This window comes from Porites lutea, chromosome 2 (genome assembly GCF_958299795.1).
Source record: "Porites lutea chromosome 2, jaPorLute2.1, whole genome shotgun sequence".
Taxonomy (NCBI): Eukaryota; Metazoa; Cnidaria; class Anthozoa; order Scleractinia; family Poritidae; genus Porites; species Porites lutea.
The window spans coordinates 20,216,176-20,229,141 of record NC_133202.1 but is presented as its reverse complement, the minus strand read 5'-3'; the positions used below and the strand labels follow the sequence as shown (position 1 = coordinate 20,229,141).

Below are 12,966 nucleotides of genomic sequence, written 5' to 3'. Positions count from 1 at the left end.
GTGGTAAACCATTTGCCCAAAAAATTTTTGCAAGTTGCCCAAATCTTTTCAAAACAGTCGAACAGAAACGAGGGCCGATGGCATATGGCATATGAAAATGGCTCCATACAGTTTTTCAGGGTCAATACCTGCCAAGTTTGAGCATAAACTACGTCGCCATAAACAAACATTTGGAAAAGTTGCCACCACAGGTGTATTAGATAAAGATAAAAATTGGTTGTGATCAGGGTTGCAATGACATCGGAGTTGTTATAGCAATGAAATGAAGCCATTACCTATTATACTTGCAGCAATATTTCTCTCTGGGAACTGTTCTTCGAAAGTGGATCACAGGAGCTTTTTCCTCCAATAGTCGCCTCGATGTTCGTGACGTTAAAACGGAATCTGTGAGATCTTAATCGAGATATTTTGGGATAAAGTTTTTATCATTGGAAATACAGTAAAAAAAGGAAAATCTTGATGTTTGGCCGTTATCTGTAGAAAACGATGCACTTTTGACATGCAATTTCACCTCCTAATAATTTCAATCTTTTCAAAAACGTGGGTAATAGATCATGGAGATAGCTCCGGCCAATTGCTACGAAGAAGGATTTGTCTATGATTAGTTTGTATCATGGCGCTCTTGTTAGCGGTTTTGTAAACATTTCAATGTACTTTAACAAATTATTGAATAATTTTTAAACCGCTTGATAGACTTTTTAAAAAAATCAAGATTCTTCTCGCAATTCAAACTGAGAATTAGTCAGCCACTTCTTCACTTTAAGACCCATTGCTGATGATATCTGCCATACACTGTTCTTCGAGCGGAGATGATTCTAGAAAGTTAGGCGGAAGTTTATTCTAATAAATTCACGAGTGGAAATAGCCCATTGCAGTATGATACCTTTCCTTTACAACCAGAAACTCGTCACGTGCTAGGCAGACACTGTCTCGTGTCAATGTAACTGGATTATTATGCCGACTTCAGGTTAAAATAGAAAATATTTATCTCTTCAATAATTTATCTTTAGCCACTTTATTACACGTCTCTTCAAAATAATAAAAATAATAATAATAATAATAATAATAATAATTTATCTTTAGCCACTTTATTACACGTCTCTTCAAAATAATAATAAAAACATTGAGACGTCTTTAAAAACTGACTTTACCCAAATTTTCTCGTGCTGCCCAATGCTGCCCAAAAACTCTGAGTTGCCCAAACTTTGGGGGGGGGCTGCAGGCCCTCTCACCCCCCCGGCCCGTACGCCTATGGATATCGCCAACACAGAAGTTCAAAATTGAAAAGAGTACCAAGAAGTGAGGTGAGTCAAGATTTGATGAGATTTTGGAGTTATGAATCTCTATTTTGAACTACTTTGTAGTGCCAGCGTTCTGTTTAATTCTGGTGAGCTAGGGTTCGATGTTTTTGCTTTTGCACAATAATGCTTGACAAAGAAACTTGAAGAAAAAGCTTTTGATTCCTATTCTCCATATGTTCGCTTGTTTGGGATCTATACGCAGTAAAATGTGAATTCAGCAGCAAACTTCGTGTTTACATCTCGAGGTCTCCCTCGTATGGTTCTGGTGCTACAGTGGGTCTTATTTGTTCCAGAAATATTCGTCTCTCCCCTCTCGGAGTTTGAACAACATATGTATAGTAGCGATCCCAGGCCAGATAATACAGTTGGAGAGCCGTAGAGCTGTCCCACAGGCTTCACAGCCCCCATAATCCAAAGCCTCAGCCAAGACAGATTAATAATTCCACATCTTGACGGCCGCGCAGTGAAAAACCACTGCAGACTTCGGGATCACGCACATTTCTTTCATTTTCTTGTTTTTCGATAGCAAACCAGGAAGCTGTCAGCCAATCTGCGGCATTTTATTGCAAATAAAAGCTGAAGCTCTACAAAAGCGGCCCTTGCTTGTTCTTTTCGCACTAGTGGGAAGAACCGCCGCCATCTTGGATGTCGCAATGTCATGCACAGTAGAGGGTGCACAGTGCAAAACAAGGGAATTCCCTTAAGAGCAGAATTCACTAGCCCGACAGTAAAATCCACTAGCCCCAGGCTATCTGACACGACTTTCTTTGCATGCTGGCATACGTCTCTGTCGCTTATGTTCTGCTTATGATCTAGTGAAAACCAGATTGTAAGAGTCGGAAGCAGAAGTGAAAGGATAAACCAATCACAATGCATGTTCCTACGCTTTGTGATTGGTTTGGTTCTTCTGCTTCTGCTTCCGACTCCGACAATCTGGTTTTCACTAGATCATAAGTGGAACGTGAGAGATGGAATCATAAGCAGAATTGGAAGACTCTTTTCTCTAGATCATAAGTTCTACACTTCTGATTACGACTCCAACTCTGACTCCATTGCTAGTGAAAACCAGCCTTAAGCCTCTACTAGACCATCTTCATTGTAACCCTATTAAGTCATTCTTTTATCCATCCACACTATCAGTACCAAACTTTAATATTTTTTTTCATGCCGAAAATGAAATTCCTATAAATTAATGATACCATACTGTTACAGCATGTTATTTTCATGACTGTGAAAATCTCAAAATTTGAGACCCACAAAATTAGCTGTCATGAAAATTAATCAAGCAAACTTAATTAATACCCTGCTGTCAACATCAGGGTCATTTCACGATATTTTTATCTCCATGTTCCCTATTTTCATTTCAGTGTGTGAACTCTCTTCATCAGCTATTTCTATCTGGCAATTATAGTTTCTTGTAAATTATGTATTTAATTGGCTGAATCGCAAAATTTGAAATAAGTGCTGCAAAATATGTTGGTTCCATTATCATGAAAAAGTTCCTAGGGTTGTCCTGAATATTTTGCTTGCAAGTTGCTGACAGAGAATTGAACAGTTAGGGAGCGTGCAGTCAGTGTCATGCTGATGGTGTCGGGTGACTGGGGTCGGGGTTTTCCCTGGTACCTGGTCCTTAGGAACAGCCCAGTATCCTATTCTATTGTAGGCTAAAGTGATCTGATTTTTATACCGGGGAACAGACCAAACTACTTGAAAACCTTACCCTTTACAACAGCACATAGTTATACAACGTTCAGCTATACAACAGTTGTACAACAGATCAGACCGGGTGTCTTGAAAAAAAAAGACCCCTAAGACCCCCCAAGACCCCCCACGGAATGACTCTCAACTTTACTGATTAGGGTCAGGAGACTGAGTTAAAGGTCAGTTTGTCCAGTATAATAACTTAAATGGAACCTGATTAACTCAGTTTCCTAACCCTACATCAATAAAGCTCAGAGTCATTCAGGTGGGGATCGTAGGGGTCTTTGTTTTCAAGACACCTGATCAGACCCCCTCTTATGTTTGTTATGGTTGTTTCCGTACCCACTGCAAACATTTTCACCGAATATCTTTTATTTTAAGTTACGGAAAATGTACCCAAACAAAGTGGACGCAAATGGCAATCCATGGAAACTACCTTTCTTACCAGGTAGGGCATTCCTGATGACTGAGTTATCTTTATCTGTATATTTACATTACCATTGCCTACATTTATAATTATAGTTTTTTACTGTCAGCACTTCTTTTCTACCCACCCCTCATGAAGCTTCAGATTTGTAACCTGGAATTCCTCTACTCTGAGAAACTGCATGTGTCTATATACATGTACATGTAGTGGAACAGTGACTTGCACAAACTAACCCCAGCCACAAATATGCAGGATAGGTAGGTTAGTTGAAGTCCTTACCTCCTTAAATCTACTTCAGTAACTGGAAAAAAAATAACTGAATATTTTCAAACAAAGAAAATTTTACAAGTAATGTAAAGTTAAATGGAGAAGGTGACATGAGATTTACTAGCTTAAGTTGCTTATTGCTGTGGTTTTTTTGTAGGGAGGATCAGAATTTTTAATAAACCTGAGCAGAAAGGAGAGAAAACGCCCATCCCTGATATAACAGACTACATCCGGTATGTTGTCCCAGTTAAGTAAAATATAAATGCATTGCAAGTGTACATATTTGTTGTTTGCTTTAGAAAACTGATGACAGTGATATAGGTAATTGAATACATGAAGAAATGCTCGGAAAAAATTCAAGCTCCCTAGCAGGAACAAACTCATGATCTTCTAGTTGCGGGTTGTACACTCTAATCACTGAACTATATGGCCATGGTGAGCTGCCATATGGTGCGGAGCATAATATTATTGTAAGTAGACTGATAAATATTGATCAACACAACACGCTTAATAACTTGCATCTGGTAAGCACAATAAACAAGTGTTGCATACACTTTGAACAATTACCAGCAACCCAAGTGCGATGGTCATGTGTCCTATTCATGATACAGTAACTGGACAATGCACCACTGTTAACACTATTTTCATAGCAGAATCATGAATTTCGTGGGGAAAAAACACAAAAATTTAATTTCGGCGGTGAGAAAGTGAGAAATGCTAGGGGTCAGCAAGGTAGAGCCCAGCAAGGTAAAAATAAGCGGCAATAAAAAAAGCGAGCAGGATTAAAACAAGCAACAAAATCTTTGGTGAGCATATAAAACATTTATTTCCATAAAATGTGTAACTAGAAAGTTTCACTTTGTGGTAGTGCAAAACAACATCAAAGAAATGTGCCAAAACGTGTGCTGCACGTGCAAAGTTTTTTTTGGTTGCTAATTAGACTATTATTTTTTTGCAGTTCTTGTTGCCGTCGCCATTTAGCATTGCTTGATTTTATTTTTTGTTTTAGTGAATTATAAGTATATTAACGAGAGCTTTGCTTTTAGCCCTGGCTAAATCGATATATTGAAAAAGTGTATAGTACTGCATGCGTGTTGTTATAGTTGATGGACCACTTGTTTATTTTGTTATGGGTTTACTTTTCCTCAAATTTAAATACCTTGTTTTCCTGCAAGCTACTGGCCTCATATTCATGTCGTGAATGTGATAATCACACAAATCTCCACTGCCTCTAATGCATGTGAATTATCTTACAAATTGGAATCTTGATGGGACCTGATTGATCCATAAAGTTTTCATTATGTGAATGATTATCACTTCGTGTTTGTTTTTTGTTTTTTCACTCTTTAGGTTGTTTAGCAGTCTTCCTAAGTTTGTTCGAGGCTGTGATCATGTAGTGAAGTTTTTCCAGTGTGAAAAAGGAAAACGGAAAAGGTTGGAAAGCAAGAAGGCAAAACATTCTTCAAAAAAGGAGCAAGTGTTAGACAAAATGAAGCAAAAAGAGTTTGACACTCCTCACAGGATAGCAGAAGTAGTGCGTGAACAGTCACTTGGTGAAAGTGAGAGAGATGGCAAAAAATCAGAAAATAAAACTGATGCTACAAATCAGTCTCAAAATAGAGATCAAATACAGGCAGATGAAGGATCACCAGCAGTAATTCAAGTGGATGAAAATGGGAATGAATTGAAAGTAACGGCATCTGGTAAGATAATTAACAGTCAGTGCAGTGTTGGCTTTTAGGGAACCAAGCGTGAATGTACACACACATGGAATACTTTGTCAGTAGTGTTCATATGACCGTGAACTAGAAAATTGTGAAGTTTAATCTTAAGCCTTCACTGGGATAGTAATATTACTTCCTTTCCATGTTAATTCAGTTGTTAACAGCTGTTTAGGTCTTGCAAAAAGTGAAGATTTCAGATTTTTAAATGATACCCTCTTTAATTAGGTTATGAAAGAGTTATATCAACATCATATTGTTGAAATTACGAGTAATAGACAGGCAACCTAAGCTGTACCACAATTTTCTTTTATAATTTTATATTCCCCTTGTAATACACAATGTTCTTAATTTTCCTTTCTCTATTTTCTGTTTTAGATGCCATGTTACCATCAGTTGAAGCTGTCCTTTCCAGCAGTGCCTCAGTAGTAAACAACACAACTCCTAAGTTAAGCACTAACAGCCTGCATTCATCTGTAGAAAAATCTCTGGTATCACTTCATGTGGCCCTGCCTTCGACTGCACCCGTCACTTCATATCCATCACCCTCTGTATCTCCAAGTGGTTCTCCTGTGACATCCCCCACAGTCACACCATCATTTCCTCGTCAATCTTGTGCTGAACATATCAACTGGGCATTTAGACCTCATGGTCGAGCATTAACTGTTTCTGAATGGCTCCGAAGGTTACGATTGCATAAATATTCCGATGTGTTTCGAGGAAAGACGTTTGATGAGGTACGATTACTGTTTGTATGAGTCACTAAGTTCATTATTTAGGTGGAATAATTCTTTGCAGGGTACATTATTCACTGACTCTTATTGTAGTTGTATCACGTCGTTGTATCACGTGTGAGTGCCACAATGTTACTGATTGTTAAGGGTTGGCTGAAATGGGTGAAAAAAGAGACATTGAGCCATAGTGGACGTTGCTTGGTATGTAAATACCTCGAAGGTTTCCCCGGAATTCCTTGCTTAAACTGGCTCACGGAATAGCGAATGCGCACGACTACTAGGAAATGTTATAGACTGGTAGCAACCTCTCCAGTTCGAGTGGCAAGGAACGCGAAAGTGAGCGGCCAAGCCGTGAGGGGCGGAGAAAACGAACAGTTATCACTTTTTCCCCGCGCCTTACTCCGCGTCTCCTTTCGCGTGACTTCTCGCGATATCCCAGCTAGCTGGTTTTACGGTTTCTATTGTTGTGAGAGATGGCTGCATCGTTATCATAATGGCTCAGTCAATTCCAAGCGTACCCTTACCCCAAAAAGTACTTGTTAAGTGCTGACATCTGCTTTAGCTTTCAACATCTAAGCAAGAGCGGGCAAAATTGCTCAATCAAATTCTCGTGTGGAGCTAAACCCGTCAATTCCAATCACTTTTGCCACATTTACCTCCAATTATCGGAAGAAATCGCTCCGTTTCTTGGTAAAAAAATAACCACCTTCTTACCTTCTTACAAACTGAAAAGTATTCCTATGTTGGAATTTCCGGTGTTTGAGTGGATACGGATTAGCCGGAAATGAAATATTTCTGCGGCACAGGAGTAGTGGGGACTGGGGCGGTCACAGTTGAAGTGCAGTATGGGTAGAATGGAGAGACGCTTATCTCGTGGGAAAGCATTCTAGGCTGACACAGGAGCCGATTACTTGACCTCGTTTAGTCCACGTTATTTTTTTATTTATATATTTTTTATATAATTGATTTATTAAGTGACAGATCGAGTTTCGCGACGGGATTTGGCTTGTTTTCGTTATTTTCCTTTGTTTTCGAATGATTATTACAAATATACCGTGCTTTGTTGGAATGACATGCTAAGTAAATGTGGGCAGAGACCTTCGAACCGTGTAGTCTTCGTAGGATTGGCTTTTCAGAGCATGAGCTACCCAGTTACCTAGTTTTCCTGCCGAGTTTTTTTCCCTAGTGGGTTTTTTTTCGGCAGGTTTTTTTCTGGCCTCCGTTCTGACGGTATTCTTTGTAAACTGTCGCTCAGTTCTGTTCTAGTTTATTTGCCACATGTTTGAATGTAATAGAAGTTGTTATTTTACGTATTGTTATATCTGCGGTGCTCAGCTGAAACAGCCAAAATAGACCTAACGGTTTTCGATTCATGTTGCACAGCTTAGTGGAGCGGAAATCTACCAGATATAATAATTGTCTATTATACATTGTTTTCAGGAAAATAACGACAACCACGCCATCGCACGGAACACAGTTTGAGATTGCTCTTGGAAATCATGCATTGTACACACACCCTTCACATTAGTCAGTTATCTCATAGTTACTGTGGCTATCTGCCAGCCGATAACCGACTCAAAACCAACTAATCTGTAGGTTGCTCTGATACCCAAAATCAGGGTGCAAAGAAAATCATTTTTACAGCTTGCCATTCGGGCAAGCTGAAGCTACAATTGTAGCATTTACTAGCCCAGATGTCATTTCAACTAGCCCAAAAAACTTTTTGACTTTCAGAATTGATTTCATGGTTCTTCTGTTATTCAAATTCCTCAAAAAACATCACTTGCCCGTCGGGCAAGTTATAAACAGAATACACTAGCCCGATAGGAAAATCCACTAGCCCCGGGCTATCGGACACTACTTTCTTTGCACGCTGCAAAATTAACTGTTAGTGTAGGCTCTTAGCCAATAAGAAGACAGACAGTGTGTATAATGTGCTTTTCAGTTTATGCGACAATGATCAGCGTAGAGAGTTAAAAGAGTTTAAAGTAACTTCACAATTCATTTTCTTTTTAGATGTTAAAGCTTACAGATGAAGACTTTGGAAGACTTGGTTTAACTGCAGGTGCTAGAAGAAAACTGAGGGTTAATCTTGAGGTTCTTAGGTAAGTATCATGCATTCAAACGCGAGTTTTAATTTTAGTTTTTAAGTAGACCACCGATAAAATCAAGAATAAACGTCTCTAGCCACCGGCACTGGGAAAATTGTCGTGAGAGAGGAAGGAAATGTGGCTGCCGGTAGTCAGAGTTAACGAAACGATTCCAAAATCTGCTGTAACTGAAAGTTGTGACTATACTGAAATACAAGATACTCAGGTGAAAACTCTATCGAGGTGTTTACTATAAACAATGTCATATTAGAGTACATATCTATTTAAAGGAACTTTAACCTCTGAGGACTTTTCCGTTAATATTTCAAACTACTGCCCCCAACTCTTAAATCACCACCGCTTGTAGTGAGCTCAGTTTTACAAGTGATTGTTGATCTGATATCATTTTTGTTGCGTCGTCTTTCTGTTTAGGACCAGTGGCTGCTTTACTTCAAGTGGATTGATATTATTCGACATCATTCCATCTCCGTCAACAGACCCAACTCCTTTAAAAAGTCTGTGCTCTGCTCATTCTAAAGGCATTTTGATTTCTGAAAATCATGGACATTCACCTGTTTGCTACAGTTCTGCAGCAGACTCATGCGGTGAATTTCTGTATAGCGAAAGTGATAGCGCTAGTGACTGTGGCAGTGATTTGTTGTCTGAACCAAGAATTCAGGTGTGTACACTATCGTAAGCAATTTCAGCACTGAGAAACGATCACAGAATTGAATGAAATATCAATCAAATTAATTGCTTCGAACTATAGAACATGAGAGAGATTCGGAAACGCTATTGCGAAGAACATATTGGTATAACGTAAGAAGATTGAAACGGATTGGATTTAGGAGCGCTGCCATTTGTGTTGAAAACCCGATCGATAATATTAGTGGGAATTTATGGAATGGTTCATTCCGGTGGGAACTTTTCGGAAAAAAAAACTTAAAACCTTCCGGGGTATTACCTTTTTCCCGCTTTGACCGAAACGACCGAAATTTTCTGCAACATTTGTGTGGATTTTCAGTGCCAGGCACCGTTTTGAGAGGAAGCATAGAGCGCTTTCCATTCAACCAAAACGTTCGGTTTGAATTTTCGGCAACTTCCAGGAGCGAATAAAGGAGCAAAATTTCCCAAAACAGGGCAACCTCGCAAGGTATACCTAATTTTTCGAAAATTTATTCCCGGAAGTTTTCTTTCCGTAATTTCAACTTTGCTGCCTGAAAATCTTGAATTTGAATGGTTCACATTTCGGGAGATTTCTGTACCATTTGCCGCCGTTTCCAAATTTTCGAAAGTTGTGGTTGAAAGGAAAGGGCTCGTAAATTTACATGTAATGGTATTTTGTAAATGGTAAAAGTCAATCCCATTCCTGTTTTTGGTGCAAAAAAATACCATTACCATTTGTTGGAAAATTTTCACCAAAATTCCCGTCGAAATCATTATGGTAAGCGTGCTTGGTCAACCTCGCAAGACACTGACTGGCCTGTTTTTTTCAAGTAGTTAACTACGATTCTGAGTTGATTTTGGGCTTGGAGTTCCAGTAAATAGTCAGCGGTTTCAAACATGGTCTTTTTTGGGCTGTCAGAAGGTTTAGAAGATGCAGTTCATGTTAAGATGCATTTCTTTGTAGCCGGTACTGACATGACTTATTCTCACTATTGGTTGAGCAATTATTATTTTTACTGCTTGTCTTATATTTGAAGCGGGTCTGTTTTCTTTGGTGTTTTGTTCCGACAGTACTTGACCTCTGAAATCGAAATCTAACTCTAAAGCATAGTTCGGAAGTTAGTTTATCTCCTTCTCTGCTGTTAAAATCAAAGAAGGCGGTAACACCACACAGGAAATCTGATTGAACGTACACACTCTGCGCTGCAGGATATTAAGGAGAGTTTTCTTTAAAGATTAACGGTGTTAAGTGATGTGCTTAAGCTGATTTAGGGAACATTTCATTTCCTCTTTAGACAGGGTTTTCTAGAATGTATAAAAAGACGTTTCCTGTGCTAAACAGTTGTAGAGTGTCTTGTTACAACTGTGGCAGTCTTGGGCATGTTGGAGGACAGTGTATGGCTCCTAATCTGGATAAAATTGCTAGTTATGGTATGTTGTTAATTCCTTTAAGTATAGGTGTAGTTTGTGTACTTTCGTGTCATTTTCAAAGAGTTGTTCCAACAGTTAATTAGCAGCACGAGGCTGGGAAATGAGAACTAATCCTGACGTCACTCACACCTCATTATCTCATTTCCGAGTTGCCCCAAGCCTCTGTTTCAAAGCGAGGCTAAGTGCGAAGCCGTTAATGTGAAAATGGTTTTTTTCTCATGCAAATAAAACTCATTTGCACAAGAAAAGTTTTGCACTCAGCCTCGTTTTGAAAGAGAAAGTTTTAGAAACACGGAAATAGCCTTTTGTGTGCTTGGTACCAGAGCTGAGCTTAAGCGTCGCTTCGTGGGCGGCGCAGTCATTTTTAGCTAGAATATGACACAGAGTGCTCCGGAACTGAACGAACTACAAACATTCAAAAGTAAAGAGGATGGTAAAGGACACAGAAAAGACGTCACGATGACCGTTTGGCCGCCTATGATGTGTCGGAAATTTTTACACTCGTGACATACAAAGGGAAAATGTAAACAAGGGTATTTAAAATGTTTAAAAATTAGAATCTGGCAGTTAAGTTTTCCTTTAATTGTTTTTACTGCTTTGCAATGGTGTGTGCACAAGTGCTCCTCTTAATAGTTTGCAAATCTTTAACAGTTGCTTTTGTTTATTCTCTGGCACAGGTTACCACTTCAAATGTGACAAACAGCTTGAATGTTAATCACACAGGAACAACGTCTACGAAGTAGTATTGAATTGAATAATTCTCAAAAAGGCGACTTGTTTTTTTTTCTTCGTTTTGGAATGTATAGCTTGTATTCTCGTGGTCTACAGTACATTTAGTGGAGAACAGTGCCATAAAAATAGTTCATTTACACTCTCTTTATAACTGAAGTGAAATTTAGTCAGTTTGGGTCTAGCATCACGGTGCTTTTTTGATCATTATTAACAGTATAAGTGTGTTACTTTCTCTAACAATTTCTCTTTTTCTTCTCGTACTATTTCGTACATTGTAAGTTATTTTTAATTTGGGTGGAAAAGCTGCTGTGGTTCTTATATCCCCACTACTCACTTCTCGTGTGCTTATAATGTATGCAGTGAAAATGAATTCAATTAGAACGTTCAATTCAATTAAAAGTTAATTGCCTTCACCCTTTCAAGCCCCAAATTTCCACGAGCAAATTCTCCAGACTGGTCTCCATACATTTCCTTAAAGAATCAGTTGAGAGAATTTGATGAGATCGAAACATTTCCCCTGTGGTGATCTGTTTATCAATCCTCATAACCTCTTCTCTTCATTCTTTATTGATGTTGTTGGGAGAAAGGTGGTGTTGAGATTTTAAAGGGTTAAGGGTGTGGTATGGAAATACCCCCACGTTTTTGTGTAAGCCACACGTAAAAGTTTTGGAGGTCTTTCACCACGGGAGAGAGACATTAATAAATTTGTAAAGGTGGCAGTACATTAAAGTGAAGCGTTTTTCATCACACAGTCTAAAAGAAGCCGTCCCATCTTGACCAGCTTCTTGGCTTCCAGTCCACTTACTTCTTACCTTTTTTTTATTCTATTATGGTAAGCAAGACTAGGCCACTCTCAGTACTTTTGTGAGATAGCCACAAATTTATACACTATATCTCACAGCTGAGCTATCTGATGTGACCATTTCATTTATTACATTATGTGCACGGCTTGCTAACATCAAGATAGCGGTGACGAATAGCGATTACGATGGCGAACTATCGTGAATTTGTTTATATGGGACCTGGCCAGCCATGATGCCTTGTTCCAAAATGGCGGCAAATTAATGCATCTCAACGATAATAGAGCGTTTTCACTCACGTGGGCAGCATCTGTGCAAATTAATTGGAACAAAAACGCGTTTACAGAAGAATAGAGTTCAACTCAACATGACCGCCGTTTATGACATCAATATAGGTGTCGTGACGTCATGTGAATGCCTAATTTCAAGTTAAAACTTCTTTTGAAATCTGCAGGTGCAATCACGAGGCAAAAACGGCTAATTAACAGAAATATAAAAGTAAGGCAACATGGTCGCCATTTTGGAATTAAGTGTGTTCTGTCAAATCATTGCACGCATGCTTGGAAATATTGCTAGAAATTAGGTTTCAGTTCGTTCATAGTTATCCTTATTGGTTTAATCATGCTTAGCTACAGTATTTAGAATTATATTTATGTAAATAATATACTAATGTAATTAATTAAAATGAAATTATCAGACATTATTGGATATAACTATACAATCTATGCCTAAATTTAAGAAATTGTTTAAAAAACTCAAAATGAATTCTTTAATATATTGTATCCCCACTGACTTGGTGGAAGATAGCTTTAGTTATTGGTATTATGGAATAAAACAAAACATATTTTTCAGTTGACTGTTTGTCGTTGTCATACGCTTTTGAATAGGGTTGTCGCTTGCCGCCTCCTTCCCCCCCCTTCCAAAATAAAGCCGTGTTGTGATCCGTTTTCTGTTTGTGAGTAGTACACACCCAGACTCGGTGGAAATTTTTAAACACAGCACGTTAGTCAATAACAAAGGTAATCATCTATTGTCTATCTGAGCTCTGGTACAAAGTGGCTGAAAATCCCAATTACCCCTTTTCTTAAGTTGGAAG

At 38.6% G+C, this 12,966-nt stretch overlaps 1 protein-coding gene across 1 annotated transcript in view; it reads left to right on the top strand.

The window, feature by feature from the left end:
* LOC140927984 (uncharacterized) overlaps positions 1-12,726 on the top strand; it is a 19,710-nt gene extending 6,984 nt beyond the window's left edge. Inside the window, exons 5-12 of the mRNA XM_073377697.1 lie at positions 3,384-3,450; positions 3,854-3,929; positions 5,047-5,399; positions 5,796-6,154; positions 8,168-8,256; positions 8,674-8,920; positions 10,203-10,338; positions 11,016-12,726. Coding sequence (XP_073233798.1) covers positions 3,384-3,450; positions 3,854-3,929; positions 5,047-5,399; positions 5,796-6,154; positions 8,168-8,256; positions 8,674-8,920; positions 10,203-10,338; positions 11,016-11,053 — 1,365 coding nt within the window. The 3' untranslated portion in view covers positions 11,054-12,726. The remainder of the gene's footprint in view (positions 1-3,383; positions 3,451-3,853; positions 3,930-5,046; positions 5,400-5,795; positions 6,155-8,167; positions 8,257-8,673; positions 8,921-10,202; positions 10,339-11,015) is intronic.
* Positions 12,727-12,966: the final 240 nt, after the last annotated feature.